At 38.7% G+C, this 22,006-nt stretch overlaps 1 protein-coding gene and 1 long non-coding RNA gene across 2 annotated transcripts; both read right to left on the bottom strand.

The window, feature by feature from the left end:
• Positions 1 to 5,418: 5,418 nt before the first annotated feature.
• Positions 5,419 to 7,367, bottom strand: LOC131349151 (C-type lectin lectoxin-Thr1-like; the record flags this gene model as incomplete). The annotated part of the gene is made up of 3 exons (XM_058384565.1): positions 5,419 to 6,727; positions 6,827 to 6,921; positions 7,031 to 7,367. Coding segments are annotated over 3 exons (540 nt in total), but the record flags the coding sequence as incomplete, so codon positions are not given.
• A 163-nt stretch (positions 7,368 to 7,530) lies between these two features.
• Positions 7,531 to 10,720, bottom strand: LOC131348916 (uncharacterized). The gene is made up of 3 exons (XR_009204000.1): positions 10,612 to 10,720; positions 8,117 to 8,163; positions 7,531 to 7,919 (listed from the first exon to the last, which is right to left on the bottom strand). It is a non-coding gene; the product is annotated as an uncharacterized LOC131348916 (long non-coding RNA).
• Between the last annotated feature and the right edge of the window lie 11,286 nt (positions 10,721 to 22,006).

The raw sequence follows: 22,006 nt of genomic DNA, 5'->3' as shown, positions 1-22,006 counted from the left end.
AGATGCCCATGATTTTTATATGACTGATCTCGAAAGTCCAATTATAATGGAATGTGAAAAAGTTATAAATTAAGAGATAATGGCGTCCAGAAGAACTTGAAATTCCAAGAAAAAAGTTAGGTGGGATTTTCTCAGCAAAGAGGGTTTGGTTTGAATATTATGAAAAGATAAGAGAAAAGAATAAAAGGTTATGTTTTGTGATGATTATTTCAGATTATTTCATGATTATTATTATTTTGTTGGGATGTTCATTCGTGAGCAGCTCAATTCTGGTAACCAGCGCTGATTACAAATAAAACCTTGTATCTGCATTTATCCAGTCTGCATGATTCGTCTTCTTTAGTTAGAGTCCTGTTTGACTGAGCTGTCGGGTCAATGTGCAGTTTGGAGTCAGATTTTAGCGAAGTATTAATTGAGTAGTATTAAACAGAGCATTATAGTTTCGGACAAAAATATTTTCCACATTGTTTTGGTGACCCCGACATAATGAAAAGATATGCGATTGGAACAAAGCACAGTGGAGCCCTGGACCTGGGACCTGTGGTCGTGGCCGCCACCCACAGATTAGACACTTGGATCCATCTAGGATAAAGATAAGGCAGAAGCCTGTTTAATCGAAATTCTGCATTAGTTGTGTGTGGTCTGGGGAGGCGGAGGCGCCCGGTCCATGGACGGATCAGCTCTGCTTCGTCTTCATAGAGTAATAGTAAGTTAAAGATATACAAAATTATATGATAAAATTGCATGATTAATGCTTGATAAAGACTGGATGGTGTGAATGAACTAAAAATTGGCCCTGCAGGATTCCGTATGATCGGAAGTCCTGGTGGGTTCCAGGTGGTATGAGAGAAAGGCCTGTGAAAAAGACCTTGTTTGGAAGCTAACAGAGCGTTCAGTAGCAGAAATTAAATTCTGTGAACAAGAACACTGTCAATAGGAGAAAATCAAGAGTCAAGTAACAGGTGTAAGTAGTAAAAATTCCTGGATCCCGGGTGATAGTGATGAAAGAGAAAAGAAACGAAGAGAAAAAGTGCTGAGTAGAAATTCCTGGATCCAAGTGATAGCGATGAAAGAGAAAAGAAATGAAGAGAAAAAGCGCTGAGTAGAAATTCCTGGATCCAGGTGATAGTGAAGAGAGAAAAAATAAAGACAAAAAACAGAAGAAAAAAAAAAAAAAAGGAGGTAAATAAATTGTTTGTCTTTGTCGCTGTTGTGGTATATCTGAGGATTACTGTGTGGTTTTGAATCTGGGTGATGGTACTGCATGGTTAGTTTTGAGTGCTGTAAATAGTTCTGTGTATGACGGTTATTTTGGGATGCTGAGAATCACTGTGTGACTTTGAAGTATGATCTGAATCTGAGTGATATTTTGCTGATTGTGTTTTATTTGAAAACGAAGCCAGGTAGAAGTGGTGATTGAATTGGTCATTCTTGTGTTGTGTAAATTCACTGCAGTATATGGAGTATAAGAAAGTTGAATTTGAAACATATGTCTTGAAGATATCCCGTAGAGATAACAAAAAAAGCTGAAGGTGTTATTCAGATGGTTCTGACTTAAAATTAAGATAAATATCATGTTGAAACGACCACTTACAGGTTATGGTAATGGAAGGTAAATAGGCACCAGTACTAGGTTAGAACCTATATAATTAATTGGCTTATAAATCTATGTAAAACGAGCATGAGCCTTTGGCAGCGAATTTATAGTGAACTCCGACAAGAAGCCGCTTTACATTTACACCCACCCTGCTCTGTCAGAGCGCATTGACCGCAAAAGGAAAAGACCCTGTTGTAGTGGCAAGAAGCGTCATTGTCAGGAGGCAGCAGAAGAGCGATAGCAAAAACCTGAACCAGAAATGTATGCTGGTAGCTGAACTCTCCGTAATAACTAACAGACCAGTCGCGAATCACCTAAAGGCTTGGTCACACTACAAGACTTTAGCCGTCGGCAGATCGCTTTGCTGTTCAGACTACATGTCTTCACTGTCTTTTTGTCCTAGTGGTGTTCACACTACGTGACGCTTCGTAAATGATGCACAAGAGGGGGTCGCACACCACACCATCTGACAACAACTCTTGTCGTTCAACGCCGTCCCCAAACCACGTTTTATCACGAAAACACACGCGACAGGTGGATCCGGAAATGATGCGAGACTTTCGGTAGAGGTTTGTTTTGAAAATGGACGTCGGCAGGAGTCTTGCTCTAAATAAATGTTAATTTATTAAAATAAATGTTGTGTCCACATTATTTTTGAAGCCATGTTGCTGCTGCTGCTTTTCTTCCGGTGACCTCAACTCTGTTGACTTGCTCTCTCATTGGCTGGAGGTCGTAGCTACAATTGACACCACGTGATGTCGAGTCGGCCGACCGTCTCAGATATTTAACATGCCAGATATCTGGATTTTGTCTGCGAGGTGTCAGTGATGCGTCAGCGAGCCTCTTTGATGCGTCGTTGAGTAGTTCACACATAAAGAGTGCCGAGCGCTGATCACCCGCTGATTTTCCCACGATCACAGACCGATCTGTCAGCGAGCTCGTTAATTTGCAAATCGGGCTTAAAATCCTGTAGTGTGAACTAGGCTTTAGGGGCATCAGAGTAAAGGGGGCTAAATACAAATGCACACCACATTTTTCAGATATTTATTTAAAAAAATAAATTTGATCATTTTTCTTTCACTTCAGAATTATGGGGCACTTTGTGTTGGTCCATCACATAAAATCCCAATAAAATACATTAATGTTGTTGTAACATGACAAAATGTGGAAAAGGGGTATGAATACTTTTGCAAGGCACTGTGAATAGGTTTAGAGGTAAAACACACAACGCACTAATTGGTGTAATACTAGAGATCATTTTGTAAACTAAACAATAAAAAAATTCTCTCACCGGTGAGACACAGCAGAAGAAAAAGATTCAGCTTCATGGTAGAGTCACTGGAGAAAAAAGGTTCAGTCTTAAGGATTAAATACAAAGTGGTTTATCTGTACTGCTTCACAAATGGATATTAATAGAATCAAGCTTCAGATCATCATTATCAGGTGTCAGGTTAGAGCCAATAGTGTCACATGATCACAAACACCTGAACACAATTGATGAAAAATGTATTTAAATCACACCTAAATAACCCTCCTAGTCTAGTGTCTGCTGTAAGCAGTGTCGTAGTTGATTATCTGATCCACGACATATTTATTTCACACTTGTCTAGACTGTGTTCAGTTACATAGCTCTATTTTTAATTTATTTGTCACTCGAAATGAAACACTATTTTTAATTATTAGAACTCATCTATCCACGTTTTAATTCATGTGATGTTTGCTATCAAGCAGCACACACTGATAATCATCTATCCGATTAGAGTTTTATGGTTTTTAAAGAGGACCAAAGAAAGCGCCATGTAACACTGCAGCACAATTATTCTTATTTAAACCTCCATAAAAAACCATTCACAATACTGCTTAATGATAAAAGGACGATCAGGTAGTATGTTATAAATAATGTTAATGTCATCACACTCATTAAGACAGACTTCAGACAATGAAAATCTGGTAATTTAATATAATATAATTTAATATAAGATAATATTTTTGGATCAATTAATAAATATATTAATTAAGCAATTTGTGGAAAAGCAGAACAGCAGGAATTCTATATTACTAAAAACCCAAAATGTATTAGTTTTGCATGGTGTTACTTTAATTATATATATAATTACTTTCTTAAATTACTCCACTTTTATTTATTAATTATCATTATATTCTAATAAATATGCTACTTTTTACTGACTTATAATTGGTGTATTATAGCAAACTTAGACATTTTACATAAATGTATGTATGTATATGTAGTCAATTCTATAGATATGGAGAAGCACTGAGCATTAAAACATACATAACATACATGTCATCTGCCAGTTTATTTCACCTGTTCCATGGCATCACACGTGATGCAGAATGATTTCCATCTTACTGTAACTTTCACACAGACACCACCTTATATAAACAAAACCAAATTCTGACCCGTCTTCCTCAGATTTCTGCACAGAAAGGAAGTGAAAGTGTTCATCAAGTTCCTTTAGTGTAGAATAGCCATGTGCTAATAATCAGATCCAACATTCAGCATGTACAGTATTATCATATCTGCTTTATAAAGTCATCACTGCCTCTTCTTGGTAAATAGGAGTCAGCATTTTTGGGCACTGAGATAAAATCTAACAAATTGGGAAACCAGAGAAAAATGTAGAGGCATCTTAATCATAATGATGGATCAACACAGGAGCTACAGAGTATTGTACTCATAAAGGAAGATGCAAATATTATTTGTTAAAGGCCAAAAAGATCAGGTTTCTTACACCATACAATGTTAGATGAAGTGCACTGTGTCTATCTGAATACAGCTCTGCAGTGTTGTATTGACCTGTACAACAAGCCTTCATGGTGCAATACAAATGTAAACATAAAGACTCATTTTTTTTCCTTTTTTTGGTCTAAAAACAGCAAGCGGAGTCCATCCATGTTGTATCTGTAACATTCAGCTTGTTCAAAGTGCTCAGTGCAGGATGTTGGGTTATTCTTCATCAGGCGTTAGTATTACTTTTATTTGTGAAAAGTGCTAATTACACAGGTTAGCTGTATACCAAGAACCTGCTCCCAGGTTATCTTAGTGTTTTTGTCAAGTGTAGGTTTTTAAAGGTAGTTTGTCCAAGTAGGATCTAATGATATACAGCTTTAGTTGTTCAAAGGTTACAGAGTAACACTGTAGAGGTATGCTAATTAGCGAAGGTGATGTCAGATGCAGTTAAACACAGTGACAATCCAGAAATAAGGCCAGCAAGCAGACATGCAAACTAAACCAACCCATGTGCTAGTAATCACCATGTTCTACAATATTGAGTCTCATATTACGCAGCTGTGGACAAAACTGTAAATTAAATACTAGATTAAATCATAATATCAGTAAAAAAACCAAAAAAACAAAACAAAACTGTACACATGTCCAGTATAGTCAGAGTGCCTGAGCTGGGATTTGGAGTCATTAATTGTGAAGCCTTCAGATGTTGGCATTAAGAGATTCACAACAACTAACCAAAACAATTACTATTCAAATGTCAGATTCAAAACACAACCATAGCCAATGAAAATTAGACACCACTACTTTTTTAATAAGTTATAAAAACAAAGCAGATTGAAAACATTTACATACAAACCTCATCACCTGCTTCCCAAACAAAACGACAGCTGTTATATAATTTCCATTGCATGTCAAGTCGGGAAATAACTCTGTTTTGTGTTACAGATTGCTCTACTGCCATCTTGTGGTCAGTGTGATTATTGCAGTTAATGTTATTTGTAGAGTCACAATTTATATGTGAACTGACTTGACTCTTGACTTGAATTCTTGATTTATATGAAACCTTTCTAAATTCTGACCCTTTTCTCTGTTTGTTGATGATATGAGGACAGTTTTGAAGTGATGTGATGGTGAATATAAAAATGCTGTATATTGAATTAGTAATAGCAGGCCATAATAAACGTAATTCTATTATGACTGTGAATTAGTGACCGCAGATTTTTATTGGCCCTATGTATATTATAATGTGTGTAGAAAAATAAAATAGCATTTTTAAAAAGAAAAAAATACATTAATTGCAGCAAGTATGTTTGACTGTTTATGTCCCATATCATTGATTAGAAATTCTATCACATTCTATAACTTTTATATTAAGATTATTCTAGAAAGAGACTTGCCCTCTGCATCATGTTGAGTGGCCACTAACAGTAAACACTTCAATGTGTTAAATTTTAAATATTTTCTGTAAAACTATTGTCATTTGAGGCGGTGAAGTCAAAAAGGGTGTGTTACAAACTGCCCACAAAAATTCCGTATACTTTAAACAGATGCTAACGCTCCCCCTACTGGTGTAAAGCGGAAATGTTGTCTGTTAAATAATTATTTTAAAAAAATCAATTAGACCATGTGTGTCCAACACCAGGATTAAAGGCTAAATCCAGCTCACAGCATCAGGTATTTTGGTATGAAAATAAATAATAAAAAAAGCTCATTGTACACTCCAGAATTCACAGCAGATCCATAGTGATGTCTGAAGGCAGTCACTATAAAATACCACAGCTGGTGGTCAGGTTATATGTTCTGCTGACAGTGGAATGACCAGAAATGAATTTCAGAGCACTTAAGAAGAATCCAAAATAAAATCATGACTAGTTTTCTGAGCTGTACAGATGAATGAGTAAGTATGAGTCCCACCAACTTGTGATTTATTATTAAGAAATCTGCCCATATTAATAGTTTTGCCCTGGAGTAAATATATGGAAGTTTTACAGAGGTTGAATAACAGCATGTTAATAATTTAGAAATTTACATATTATATTATAAATCCTGATCCAAGTTTCTTTTATAGTAAACTCTAGCAGGCATTTAAAAGTTTCTATTAGCCCTTCGTTTTCCTATAGAAATACACATTCTATTTTCTGAGTCAGTTATTGGTGTTAGTTAAAGGAATATATTAGATATGTGAAAACAAAAAAGACTTTAAAAGCTTTTTAGAATGTCTCAAAAATGCTGACAGACTGTATCTAAGTGTGACATCCCTGACCTAGACATTACAGATCATCCTTGTTTTTCTTCTGGAAGATGTTTCCATCTGTCTGCACCCTCCAGGTCACTGTGGTGTTCTCCAACATGCCTTTTTCTGCCAGTTTCTGCTTGATCTGAAGATCAGAAGCAAAAATTAATTACACAATATTAAAGGAAAAAAAATATTTGTTGCTTGTTGTGTTTTAAAATTTCAGAGACGTCCTGAGACTCACCTGCTCTAAAATAGACGACTGTACAGCAGGATCTAACACACTGCCATCAGACTTCACCTGCAGTCTCAATATCTGCTGTTCCCTCACTGGTAGAACTGTGGAATACACACACACACACACACACACACACACTTACAGACTGAATCCCTTGGCATCTTCATTGATCTGATATTAGAATCAATAGCAAGGAAACAAAAGACTCACTGGTGTGACAGTAGAAATAGGCTGGTGTGCCGCATAAATAATCATTGAACACTTTGTTAATTTGCGATGCACAGTTCTCATTGCCATATTTATTATCAGGTTCTCCAGGAACCCATGGAAGGTTTGTTGCAGGTGTCCCATCTGACCACTTCCACGTGTCTCTGTAGAGCCCAATCCAGGAATCACCCTGGGTATTCCACAACTGAAACAGGAAGTTGTTATCTGAACTGTTAAGAGCACTGGCCAAGTCTGTGTGATGTGATCGACAGTAAGCCTGAGCATCAGTCCAGGACAAATAAGGACTAGAGATGCGGATGAACCTGTCAGCACCACTGAAATTAACTGTCAAATGACAAAAACATTACACTGTAGTTAGATTAGATTATGAGTATCATGTCTCTGTTTGCAAAGATATTAGGATTTGAAAATAAAAAATACAACACAAAATGTGCCACGTTTCACACACAGAATATGGTTAATTTACATTGCCAATTTATCAGTGACTCACCATTGTAGCATATAAAGGGTTTTAGACGTGTACATGGATAATCTACCCAGGTTCCAAAACTATTAATTATACCACACGCTTCGTTTCCAGCATTATTATCCGGCTGTCCAGTGTACCAGTTTGTATAAGTGACATTCTTCAGTGGGAGCTCGTTTAAGGACCAGCGCCAGCTATTGACATCATCGTACAATCCAATCCAGGAATATCCAGTGTAGCCTTTGCTCACCGCTTCTTTGTTTAGTCGTAACCAATCATCATCAGTTACGATCGTTGCCATGTCAGTGTACATCACCCTGCAGTATTTCTGAGCCATTGGCCATGAATATGATTCCTTGATCAGGTGATAATTGTGATGGACAATTGTGACAACTGGGGTGAGACCTGTGGGTCAGATTTGATCACTTAATCAATTTAATTTTATTCTAATTCAATTTTATGATTTTATTAATCTTCCAGAACCAATTGTTTTGGGATTAGTTTAGTAAAGATCAATGATATAAAAAGGTTTAGAGGTAATGCGTTAATTTGTGTAATATTAACAATCATTTTGTAAACTATACAATAAAACATTCTCTCACCGGTGAGACACAGCAGAAGAAAAAGATTCAGCTTCATGGTAGAGTCACTGGAGAGAAAAAAGGTACAAAGTTTTAACTATTAAATACAAAGTTTAAAATACAAGTACAGTTTATCTGTACTGCTTTACAAATGGATATTAAACAATTATCTAATAAAGCTTTAGATCATCATTATTAGGTGTCAGGTTAGTGCCAATAGTGTCACATGATCACAAACACCTGAACGCAGTTGATGCAAAATGTATTTAAATCACACCTAAACAGGGGCACCATGAAGAGTTTTAATGGGGGGTATGCAAGACAGACATTTGAGCCACCTTCTTCTTGATAAATGTGTTTGTATGTGTGTTTGACATTTAATATGAAATTGAAAGACACCGAATAAGAAAATGAAATAATTTATTACCATTTATATTATTTCAAATAACATTGAGATATTTTATTTCAAGTAACAAAAATGTTTTTAAGGTTTGAATTTTAGTTTCAGTTTTAGTTAACTTTAACACAAACATATAACCATGTTTCTATCTGTCGTTACCATTTTAACTAGTCTTAAAACCCCTTATTTCTAATTTCTTTCATTGTTTAAATTGTTTAAACAGTTAAAATGATTTCCTTTCTATTCCCAGTATGATACAACAATCTGGGAACAATAAAGAAATATAAAACCCATAAAAGCAGCTAAACACTGCAGCAAGCTTAACTGAATAGCGGAACAGAACTCTGCAGTCTTATTTTACATTAAAAATGAACTGGTACCTAGAAAAATTAGTTTCTTGCCCTAAACTTTTCAGAAATCAGTTCGTAAGGGAAACTTTCATTTTCATCTCTAGTTTTATTTTTTTACGTTTTTGCTTTTGTGCTCCTGACAGGTGTTTCTTTACGTCCATCATGTTATTTTTTGCACACTGCATTCTGAATTGACGAGAGCGTGCTCAAGTTCACTTTTCACTTTCTTTAATATAGATCTATTTAATTTTTTTTTCACTGATAATCATCTAACCCAGTATTTTTCCAGTACATAAAAATATCCGATTAGAGTTTTATGGTTTTTAAAGAGGACCAAGCAAAGCACCATGTAACACTGCAGCACATTACTCTTATTTAAACCTCCATAAAAGACCCCCTATTGACCAGCTGCCACTGCAGACAATTACTGAGATGCAAGATGGCCTTGCAATACGCACTGAATGTTCTGAAAAATGTCCGGTGACACGTTACTTGGTGCATAAGTAGTTGTAATACTTAGATAACAGTCAGAAGATAGTCAGTTAAAGTGTCAGGACTAGTATTAATTTAGTTGTTTATACGTGAAATGACATGGATGCGTTCTCTGCACTTCATTTACAGTTTGAACAATTTTTGGCGATTTTTGAACAAATTGGGTGAGCTTTTATTTTTGTAAGATATTGTGAATAAAAATACTGTATATTGTAATGGTCAATATAGAGTATTTTTAAAACTGCTCAGAATTATTTTATAAAATTGAGTTAGGTTTATGAAAACAATTGAAAAAATAAATACTGGTAATTAAATAAATTTAACTTAATAACTTATACAGGGATGACAAAAAAGGACATTAACCAAAAATGTACTTTTTTATTACATTTGATTACAACTGACTTTATTTAAGTTAAAAATAATAAACTGCCCCTGCCCTAAATAACTCTCCTAGTCTAGTGTCTGCTGTAAGCAGTGCTGTAGTTGATTTTTTGATCCATGACATATTTATTTCACACTTGTCTAGTCTGTGTTCACTTACATAGCTCTTAGTTTTTATTTGTCAATCAAAATGAAACACATTTGTCTTAAAACCCTTCATCATTAAGGAAATCAGTACGACTCTCAAAAATATTATAACTCAACCCTCCCAACATTTTAATTTATGTGATGTTTGCTATCAAGCAGCACACACTAATAATCATCTAACCCAGTATTTTTTCAGTAAATAAAAATATCCGATTAGAGTTTTATGTTTTTTAAAGAGGACCAAACAAAGCACCATGTAACACTGCAGCACAATTATTCTTATTTAAACCTCCATAAAAGACCATTCACAATACTGCTTAATGATAAAAGTACGATCATGTAGTATGTTATAAATAATGTTAATGTCATCACACTCGTTAAGACAGACTTCAGACACTGAAAATCTGGTCATTTAAGATATTTCCTTTTAATAAATTAATAAATATATTAATTAAGCAATTTGTGGAAAAGTAGAACAGCAAGAATTCTACATTACTAGAAACCCACATCTTTTGAAAAATATATTAGTTTTGCATGGTGTTACTTTAATTAATCCATATTAACCATATAAGATTCATGGAATATTAATTCGATATATATCTAAAATTACTTTCTCAAATTACTCAACTTTTATTCATTAATTATCATTATATTTTAATAAATATGCTTCTTTTACTTCGACATTTTACGTTAACGTTTAGTAATTTCTAGGGATATACAGAAAAGCACTGAGCATTAAAACATACCTGTAATATGAAAAATGAAGGCAGTGTTTTTTCAGTAGTTCCTTTTTGGAGCTTCACTGATTACACACAACTCTGTCATCTGCCACTTTACTTCACCTGTTCCATGGTGTCACACGTGATGCAGAATGATTTCCATCTTGCTTTAACTTTCACACAGACACCACCTTAAATAAACAAAACCAAATTCTGACCCCTCTTCCTCAGATTTCAGCACAAAAAGGAAGTGAAGGACTTCATCAGGTTCCTATAGTGAGGAATGGCCATGTGCCAATAATCAGATCCAACATTCAGCATGTACAATATTATCATGACTGCTTTATAAAATGAAAATTACAATCTTTTTTTTTCCTGTGAGAAGGTGTTCCTCTGGTGTTTCATTTTCATCTGACTTTCATTTTTGTTTTCTACAAACAGCAAGCGGAGGCCATCCATGTTGTATCTGTATAAAATGACACCAACAAGCTTTTTCTAAGGTATGTCAAACACTCAACTTGGCAACATTCAGCTTGTTCAGTGTGCTGAGAGCAGGATGTTGGGCTATTCTTCAAAGGTTTTAGTACTACCTTAATTTGTGAAAAGTGCTAATTACACAGGATAGGTGTATACCAAGAACCTGCTCCAAATAGTATATTTAATGGTAAAATACTGGCAGCTAGAATTTCACAGTAAATATTCATTTCACAGTGCTTCATTAGCAACCGTAAATTTCACAGTTGAGAACTGTTTGTTTACAAAAAAACAGACAGAATGTAAAGCTGTTTATGGTGAATTACTATGAAATAAATATACTGTAAACCTAAAGACTTTTTCAGATAAAAACTCAATGCAACCATATATTATGGTATTTTATTGTAAAATTCAAATTGATGGTAAATTACTGGCAGCTGTGGTTGTCAGAATTTCACTGTAAGAAATACGGTACAAAACATAATGCATTACAGTTTGCATAGATTTTATTGTCAACTGCTTATCAGAATCAGATTTATTCGCGAAGTGTGCGCAGACAAATTTGTTGTATGTTTTTTTGAGGTGCTCTTGGTGCATACATACACTCTTAGAAAAAAGGTACACGATGGTACAAATGTTCCTCGAAGAACAGTTTTTTTTCCAATAATTGTACCTTAAATGGTACAGGAAAGACCTTTGATGATACTGTGTGGTACCTTTTAAGGTACAATTGAAATGAAGGTACACAACTGTTCTCACATCAAGAGTACATAGTGTTAGACAGTTCTCTCTGTCACATTTGCAAATAACATACAATCTCTATGAACAAAAATATGATTAAATAGTAAAGTTATGAATCATGTCCATATTAAAACAAAGCAACACTTAAACTGACTTACAATCATTCATTATCATAAAATTAGGCTATAATAAAAATACTGGCAAGAACATGTAAAACTAAAGCCGTCACAAATCACCAGTCTGGAACAAACTTGGAGTTTAAACCCCGTGAGGGGTATGTTTGTTAAGCACAATGCAGAACAGGTGGAAAGAGGAAAGCATAGGACATTCAGCCCAGCACCTAGCGGCAACCGGAGAATGGAGGTAAAGGCGGCAGAAGGAACCAGGAAACGTGCATGTTGGAGAAGGAGGTAAGTGGAGATGGAGAAGGGAGTAGTTGAGGGGAAACGGGAGAGCTGAAGAAACAGAATGGGAACAAACAGAAGAAAGTTAACAGAGTATGCTAAAACACAAAGCTTTAAGCTAATGCTAGTAGTAGCAAGTTGGCATCTACATGTGAGATCAGACAAAGAGAGTGAAATAGTGAGGTTTAAATAGGGGAGTGAGCGTGCTCAGGAAACAAGGTGCAGGTGAACATTAAAACTCGGGTGAGTGAGTGCGCTGATGAGGAGTGGAGTCCGGCGTGCCTGTGACAGACCCACAACCTTTCCTCTGGCCCATACCCCTCCCACTCGACGAGGTACTCGAGATGGCCACCATGACACCGGGATCTCAGGATCTCCTTGACTGTACACAGAGGTGTCTTCGATCACCATAGGGAGAGGGGGATCAGCAGCAGCACCAGACTCTGGAGGGAGAAGGAGAGACAGGTGAGATGAAAGGTTTAAGGGAAACGTGAAATGTGGGGTGAATTTTGTAGTGTGAGGGAAGCTGAAGTGACAGTATTGATCTGTTTAGTGATGAGGAATGGACCAATGAATCGGGGGCTGAGCTTCTTGCAGGGCAGACGCAGTCAGATGTCCCTAGTGGAGAGCCAAACCTTTTGTCCTGGTTGGTACTGGGGTGTGTCACTCTGTGTGTGTCTGCTAGCCCCTTGTGGCATCTTATGACCTGCTGCAACCTCTGATGAGCTGAATTCCAGACTCTCTCCCTTTCCTGGAACCAATGTTGGACGGAGGGTACTGTGGAAGGCTCCTCTGACCAGGGGAACAGTGGTGGTTGGTACCCAAGTATGCACTGGAAGGGAGTGAGACCAGTGGTAGTTTGGCAAAGGGAGTACTGTGCATACTCAGCCCATGGAAGGAAACGGTGCCAGGAGTTCTGCTGGTTGTGGCAGAAAGTACGTAAGTATCTACTGATCTCTTGTATCCAGAGGTCAGGCTGACTGTCACACCTAGGTGGTGCAAGAAGGCCTTCCAGACTCGGGACATGAACTGGGGTCCCCTGTCCAAGACAATGTCCTCTGGGATCCCAAAATTTTGGAAGAGGTGCTGGAACAGACTTTATGGTTTCTAAGGCTGTGGGGAGACCTTTCAGAGGGATGAGGTGGCAAGCCTTAGAGAATCGGTCTACTGCCACCAAGATGCAGGTGTGACCGTCTGAGGCAGGTAAGTCTGATGAAATCCACCCCTAGGTGTGACCAGGGGCATTGAGTGGGTAATGAGACCAATTTGCCTGATGGGAGATGCCTAGGGGTTTTGGCCATGGCACACTCCTGGCAACCCCTGACGTACCTTCTGACATCTGATGATAGGCCAGGCCACCAGTACCTTTCCTGTAGAAGTGAGAGAGTCTGACTGATGCCTGGGTGCCCAGTGCCCAGGGAGGAGTGAGCTGACTGGACAAAGCATTGGCAAAGGGATGAAGTAAGTCTCATAAGTGAGGTCAGGAGGACATTCTTGGGGAGTCAGTTCGGAGACACTGGCCGATGCTATGTTGTCCTCTAACCCCCACTGAATGGGAGAGACCAGCATGTTTGGGGGTATTATGGGTTCAGGTTGTTTGGAGGGAGCATCTGGAGAATATAGATGGGACCCTGGACGGTAAGTAACCTTGAAATCAAACCAGGTAAAAAACAGCACCCACTGAGCTTGACATGGGTTGAGCTGTTTAGCATCATGGAGGTATTTTAGATCTGTGATGACAGTGATTGGGTGGCATGCTCCCTCCAGCCAGTGTCTCCACTCCTCCAAGGCTAACTTAATGGCCAGCAAGTCTCTGTTCCCTACATCATAATTTTGTTCACAGGATGAGAGAAGTAGGCGCATGGGTGAAGTTGTGCTGGGCTACCGTGCTCTTGAGAAAGAACCACCCCCACTACTGTGGTTGATGCATCTACCTCCACGATGAAGGGGAGATCAGGATCAGGATGCGCCAGAAGGGATGCTGAGGTGAACAGTTGTTTAAGGAGTTTGAAGGCTTGGTGGGCTTCTGGAACCCACTGTAGGGTCTTGGGTCCCTTTCTGAGGAGATTCGTGAGGGGGGCGATGACTGAACTGTAACCTCTGATGAATCTCCTGTAGAAATTGGCAAAGCTGAGAAACCTTTGTAGTTCTTTCACAGTAGTGGGGACCAGCCAGAAGGTGATGACTTCCACCTTACCTTCTTCCATCTTAATGCTGTTGGGGCTAATTACATAGCCTAAGAAGTTTGTAGTTCGTAGGTGAAAGGAGCACTTTTCGGCCTTCAGGAAGAGGTGGTGTTGCCGAAGTTTCTGGAGGACGGTTCTAACATGGTGAACGTGCTCGGCTTCGTTCCATGAGTACACCAGAATGTCATCTATGTAGATGAGGACCAATCGGTGAAGGTACTCACAGAACAGTTCATTCATGCAACCTTGAAACACTGATGGCACATTAACCAGGACATACGGCATTACGAGTTACTCGTAGTGGCCAGTAGGGGTCACAAATGCTGTCTTCCATTCATCCCCTTCCCAGATCCGGATCAGGTTGTAGGTGCTGTGGAGGTCTAGTATGGAGAAGATCCGGGCACCTCCAAGTTGTTCAAGGGCAGCTGGGACGAGTGGGTAGCGATATTTCACAGTGACTTGGTTAAGAGCACAGTAGTCGATGCAGGGACAGAAGCCTCCATCCTTCTTGGCCACGAAGAAGAAACTAGAGGCAGCCAGGGACGGTTTTAACCCTGCTCCAGTGCTTCTTGAATATTCTCTTCCATGGACTGATTTTGAACTTTACCAAACACATCCTGGTAGTCAGAATACTGAGGAGGAATGGAAGGGAGTTGTTTTAGATGGGTACTCTCAATGGAAGTGGATTGGACAGGTAATGCAGGAGATCTGGGAACCTGGATAGGCAGATTGGGGAAATATCCATGAAAGCATCCCTCTCCCCACTTCAGAACCTTTCCGGTGGCCCAGGAGATGGTAGGGGTATGTTCAATGAGCGAGGGACATCCGAGTATTATTTCTGAGGTGGATCTCTCCAGAACCAGGAAGTGTATCTTTTGAGTGGAGGGCACCGACCTTCATACTGATGGGCCCCACAAAGTGATGAATCTTCCCCCATCCTAGAGGACTACCCGTGATGGAATGGATCTGGTAGTGAACAGGGTTCATGTTTCTCTTGAGGCCCATTTGGCGGCAGAGGTCAGCGGATATGAAGTTTCCGGCTGACCCAGAGTCAAGGAGTGCGTGAACTGTAACAGAATGGTTGCCAGTAATCAGTTCTACGATAGTGGAGAGTGGTTTTAAATTATTCAGAGGATATGAAATTGCACTCACCATTCTGCTGGATGAATGGGACATGCCGACAGCACATATCCCGATTGGCCGCAGTACAGGCAGAGACCCTGGGTCAGACGGCATTGTCTTTCTGTGCGTGATAATCTTGAACGATCCACCTGCATGGGTTCCGAGTCTGATTCTGGAGAGGGGAAGTTCTCTGGTCGGCAGTGGAGGTTCGGGGAGTGTTGAGTTCATTGGCCTTCCATACAGCACTTCCTGCGTTCAGAGACTTGAATAGCCTTTTGTATGAATAATTCTAACCCAGTGGAGTCATCTACAGTAGCCAGTTGCAGACGTAAACCAGGTTCTAGTCCTTGTCTGTAGGAGGTCAGCAGGGAGCACTCGTTCCACCCAGTGGCAGCAGCTAGAGTTTTGAATAGTAATGTATAGTCATGAATTGAGCTTTTACCTTGCTTTAGGTGGTATAATTGCTCATCCACCGTGGCATCTCCCAGCAGTTTGCCGAAAACTTCTCTAAAGTGAGTGGTGAATAAGTCCAGGGATTGGAGAACCAGGTCATTCTGCTGCCAGAGGGAATCGGCCCGATGGAGCGCTCTACCTGTGAGCAGAGAGATGATAAATGAGATCGTAGCTTTATCCATTGGATAGCGATGGGGTTGCATTTCTAGTGCAAGTGAACATTGAAGCAGGAAGCCACTTCAATCTTCCGCCGAGCCAGAGTAGGGAGAAGGATTGACCATGGGACCGGCAGAGCACACGGTTTCTGGGACAGGCGGCACGCGAGTTGCTGCGGTGGGTTGCACTGCGGGCCGAGATGTGGTGGTTTCCTGAAGTGCGGGGAGCACTTCAGCAGCTAACCAGATGCCGGATTGGGTCAGCGTCCATTGGCTCCATGCTGTTCGTCAGTCTGGTCTTCTTTCACAAATCACCAGTCTGGAACAAACTTGGAGTTTAAACCCCATGAGGGGTATGTTTGTTAAGCACAATGCAGAATGGGTGGAAGAGGAAAGCGTAGGACATTCAGCCCAGCATGCAGCGGCAACCGGAGAATGGAGGTAAAGAAGGTAGAAGGAACCAGGAGACGTGCATGTTGGAGAAGGAGGTAAGTGGAGCTGGAGAAGGGAGTAATTGAGGGGAAATGGGAGATCTGGATAAACGGAATGGGAATAAACTGAAGACCGTTAACAGCGTATGCTAGGCCATGAAGGTTTAAGCTAACGCTAGTAGTAGCAAGTCGACATCTACATGTGAGACCAGACAAAGAGAGAGTGAAATAGTGAGGTTTAAATAGGGGAGTGAGCATGCTCAGGAAACAAGGTGCAGGTGAACTTAATTAAAACTTGGGTGAGAGAGTGCGCTGATGAGGAGTGGAGTCCGGCGTGCCTGTGACAAAAGCATGTATTGTGATATTTTTATTGTGAAATGTAAATACATAAGGCAGATTTTAATAAATGTTTTTGTAGACAATTATGATAAATACATTTACATTTAAATTGTCATTGGTATCCATGCAATTTGGCATTTGCTTTCCATTGCGCATGTCAGATCACATAAATCCTGCCAAAGTACTTTTTTATGCTTGATTGGTTGCTGTGTAAACGATTAGGTATAGCAACACAACAATGAGGTCGAAGTCCATGCAGCTGTTATGGAATTTTCTCTCAGAACGGAGAGCGGGAAGCAGAGGAATTACGTCTCCAGCTTTGTCGGCCATGCTTTTCATTTGTTTTATATCACAAAATTTTGATTTATAGGTTTTTAATTATCAGACTACAACACGAAGAAATTTAGAGGTGAGGTTTGACTATTTATGTTGAAATGTAAATGTTTCCACCCCACGTGAAAACAAGCCAGTTAAGTTAGCTTATGTAGCTGTACCATTACAGCCCTAATACCTGCTCATTGCCATTGTAAATTTGGATTTCCATGCTGCTCTGGTTGTACTTCTGGTTATTTACAAGGTGAGAGTATGTCACAGTTGAACAGGTATTGTATGGAAATAATTTATAATAAGATAATATAATTAACTATTTTGGATTAAGTCGGTGGGACTTAATATCAAACTGTTAGTAATGCAGGACTGTAAATAGCCATTTATCAGGTGATTATGTATCATTACTGCTAAGATAAAATATTGAAAATGTTACTGTTAAGTATCTCTCCACGGTCTACAGCTTATACTGTAAATGTATCACTGTCTGTTATGGGAACTCCACTGTGTCAGCCCGGAAAGCGCTGCAGAGGGTGGTGAAAACTGCCCAACGCATCGTAGGAGTTCCACTTCCTAAGATCGAGGACATTTACAGGAAGCATTGTCTCACCAGAGCATGCAAAATCATAAAGGACTTTTATCACCCTGCCAATAGACTCTTTGCCCTCCTGCCTTCTGGGAGGTGCTACAGGAGCCTCCAGACCAAGACTAGCAGGTTCAGGAACAGCATTTTCCCCACAGCTGTTTCTTTGCTGAACTCTGCCTCCACCCAATCACACACACATTGACTGAGCACATTATTATCAGTGTATATAACCTTTTTCTGTATATAACCCTTTCTGTGTACAGTTTACATATACAAATTATTTATCATAGTATACAATATCTTCCTCATTGCACACATCTAAATCATTGCACTCATTGTACATAACTCCTATGTATACTGTTTACATATTTACTTAATTATTATCATGGTATACAATACCTTCTTTATTGCACCACTACAATCATTATCATCACTACAATCAATCACTCATTGCATTTACTCATTGCATTTACCTCCCACTGTATACTGTTATATACTGTTATATATGCAAATTATTTATATATTTTTGTATATTGTTTATATATGCAAATTATTTATTGTTATATACTTATTATATATGCTAATTATTTGCACTGTGAAATGCACTTCTGGTTAGATGCTAACTGTATTTCGTTACCTTGTACCCACATGTGCAGTGACAAAGTTGTCTTGCAATAAATCTACTATGAATCAGTGAATTTCAGTTCAATGTGGGTTTATTATCAGTAATGAAGTAATGGGAAATCATTAAAAAAAACACACACTGGAAAGTTGCCTAATCACAAGCCAGTGGCACTATTTAAAAATAAATTTTGCTCTCCTTTCTTTCTGGCTTGCCAATTTCTGGTTAAAGACAGTCATCTCAGTCACCAGTCTCTTTTCAAATGACAGCATGTTCAATACATTCAGCCTCTCCTGGGTCATGCTATTTGAGAAAAGTCTTAATTCTCTTGTGAAACGGTATTTTTGTAAAGATATAACCAAATTTTCTTTCATCCTGAGATATGTCGCTTGCTTCCACGCTTGCTTCAACTTGTCCGTTAACTGACCATCTGCTGAGCACTAATGAGACTTGTTGAGAATGGACCAATCACATGAGGCCAATTATATAAAAACAATACTGATTCGCTAACAACAAAACTGGGTACAGTTTGGGAACAGAGTGAAACAAAACAGCTACCTTAAAGTTAAGGTTAACTACCTTTAAGTTTTTGCAAGTGCAAGACAGTATTCAGAATGTTAAGATAACCCGTAACTTAACTTAGCAAAAGTAAGCTAGTGTTATAACAAACTAAAAAAAAACAAAACAAGCATTAGTAAAAGACTACTTACCTCAAAAAGAAATGGCAATTCCCCAAGAGTCAAGAGGATGTGCAATGACTGTATTCCCACAGAAGCTGGATGCAAAGAAATTTTGCATAACAAAACAAAACTGTAAATTAAATAGTATTCAGAGTGCCTGAGCTGGGATTTGGAGTCATTATTTGTGTAGCCTTCAGATGTTGGCATGAAGCAGGTGATTAAAGGATTCACACCAACTAACCAAAACAGTAACTATTCAAAAGTCAGATCCAAAACACAACAAAACATTCTGACCTTTGAGTAAGTACATGCAAACCTCATCACCTGCTTCCTAAACAGATGACCGCTGTTATATAATTTCCATTGCATGTCAAGTCAGGAAATAATTCTGTTTAGTGTTACAGATTGTTCTCCTGTTTATCTTGTGGTCAATGTAATTATTCCAGTTAACATTATTTGTAGAGTCACAATTTATATGTAAACTGACTTGACTTTTGACTTGACCTCTTGATTTATATGAAACCTTTCTAAATTCTGACCCTTTGCTCTGTTTGCTGATGATATGAGGACAGTTTTGAACTGATGTGATGATGTAGGATGATATTACATGAATTAGTAATAGGAGACTAAAATAAAATTAATTCTGTAATGCCTACAAAGTAGTTATAGCTGATTTTTATTGGCTCTATAATATGTGTAAATAAAGAAAACAGCATTAAGTGGGTGCTATATAATGAAAAGGAAAAAATACAATAATTGCAGTAAGTACACTGGCGAACATGGCTGATTTTGCAGGACTTTGCTGCATTTCTCCTCCTCCTTTTCGTTTACACTCTGAATTGTCGAAGATGTAAGGTATGTTCGACTTGAAGCGGTGCTGCGCAGACCGAGCAGTGTATGACTTCCAAGTATTGCGAGAGTGATTCTAGCGCATATTTGAGTGCACACACGTAAGTCACTCCCGCGGTACTTTGACATTATATACTAGCTCGGTCTACGCAGCGCCGCTTCAAGTCAAAGTCAAGGTGATCCACTGCACGGCAGCAGGCCAGAACGGCCATCAGGCCACGGGAAATGTCCCGGTACTCCCGATGGCCAGTCCACCCCTGCTCCCTCTACTGGTGTAAAGCTGAAATGTCTGTTAAATAATAATTATAAAAAAAAATCAATTAGACGATATGTGTCAAACATCAGGTTTAAAGGCTAAATCCAGCTCACAGCATCAGGTATTTTGGTATGAAAAGAAAGTAAAAAAAAGCTCATGGTACACTCCAGAATTCACAGCAGACTCATTGTGAAGTCATCTGAAGGCAGTTACCATAAAATACCACAGCTGGTGGTCAGGTTATATGTTCTGCTGGCAGTGGAATGACCAGAAATGAATTTCAGAGCACTTAAGAAGCATCCAAAATAAATCATGATTGTTTTCCTGAGCTGTACAGATGAATGAGTAAGTATGAGTCCCACCAACTTGTGATTCATTATTAAGAAATCTGCACATATTAATAGTTTTGCCCTGTAGTAAATGTATGGAAGTTCCACTGAGATTGAATAATAGCATGTGAATAATATGAGAAATTTAGATAATATATTACAAATTATAAAGTTTTTTATAGTAAATTCTAGCAAGCATTTAAAAGTTTCTATTAGCCCTTCGTTTTCTATCGAAATAACTATTCTATTTTCATTTATTGTTGTTAGTTAAAGAAATATATTAGATATGTGAAAGAAAGACTTTAAAAGCTTTTTAGAATGTCTCAAAAATGCTGACAGACTGTATCTAAGTGTGACATCCCTGACCTAGACATTACAGATCATCCTTGTTTTTCTTCTGGAAGATGTTTCCATCTGTCTGCACCCTCCAGGTCACTGTGGTGTTCTCCAACATGCCTTTTTCTGCCAGTTTCTGCTTAATCTGAAGATCAGAAACAAAAAATTATTCCACAATCTTAAAGGAAAATAAATATTTGTTGCTTGGTGTGTTTTAAAATTTCAGAGACGTCCTGAGACTCACCTGCTCTAAAATAGACGACTGTACAGCAGGATCTAACACACTGCCATCAGACTTCACCTGCAGTCTCAATATCTGCTGTTCTCTCATTGGGAGAACTGTGGAATACACACACACACACACACACACACACACAGACTGAATCCCTTGGCATCTTCATTGATCTGATATTAGAATCAATAGAAAAAAGAAAAAAGACTCGCTGGTGTGACAGTAGAAATAGGCTGGTGCGCTGCAGAAATAATCATTGAACACTTTGTTAATATGTGATGCACAGTTCTCACTGCCATAATAATTGTTGGGTTCTCCAGGAACCCATGGAAGGTTTGTTGCAGGTGTCCCATCTGACCACTTCCACGTGTCTCTGTAGAGCCCAATCCAGGAATCACCCTGGGTATTCCTCAGCTGAAACAGGAAGTTGTTATCTGAACTGTTAAGAGCACTGGCCAAGTCTGTGTGATGTGATCGACAGTAAGCCTGAGCATCAGTCCAGGACAAATAAGGACTAGAGATGCGGATGAACCTGTCAGCACCACTGAAATTAGCTGGCAAATGACAAAAACATTACACTGTAGTTAGATTAGATTATGAGTATCATGTCTCTGTTTGCAAAGATATTAGGATTTGAATATACAAAAATACAACACAAAATGTGCCACGTTTCACACACAGAATATGGTTAATTTACATTGCCAATTTATCAGTGACTCACCATTGTAGCATATAAAGGGTTTTAGACGTGTACATGGATAATCTACCCAGATTCCAGTTTTATAAATTAGACCACATGCTTCTTTTCCAGCATAATTATCCGGCTGTCCAGTGTACCAGTTTGTATAAGTGACATTCTTCAGTGGGAGCTCGTTTAATGACCAGCGCCAGCTATTGACA

The sequence above is a fragment of the Hemibagrus wyckioides genome, linkage group LG29 (assembly GCF_019097595.1).
Source record: "Hemibagrus wyckioides isolate EC202008001 linkage group LG29, SWU_Hwy_1.0, whole genome shotgun sequence".
Taxonomy (NCBI): domain Eukaryota; kingdom Metazoa; phylum Chordata; class Actinopteri; order Siluriformes; family Bagridae; genus Hemibagrus; species Hemibagrus wyckioides.
The sequence above is the reverse complement of the archived record's forward strand: the minus strand, read 5'-3'. Positions and strand labels throughout refer to the sequence as shown.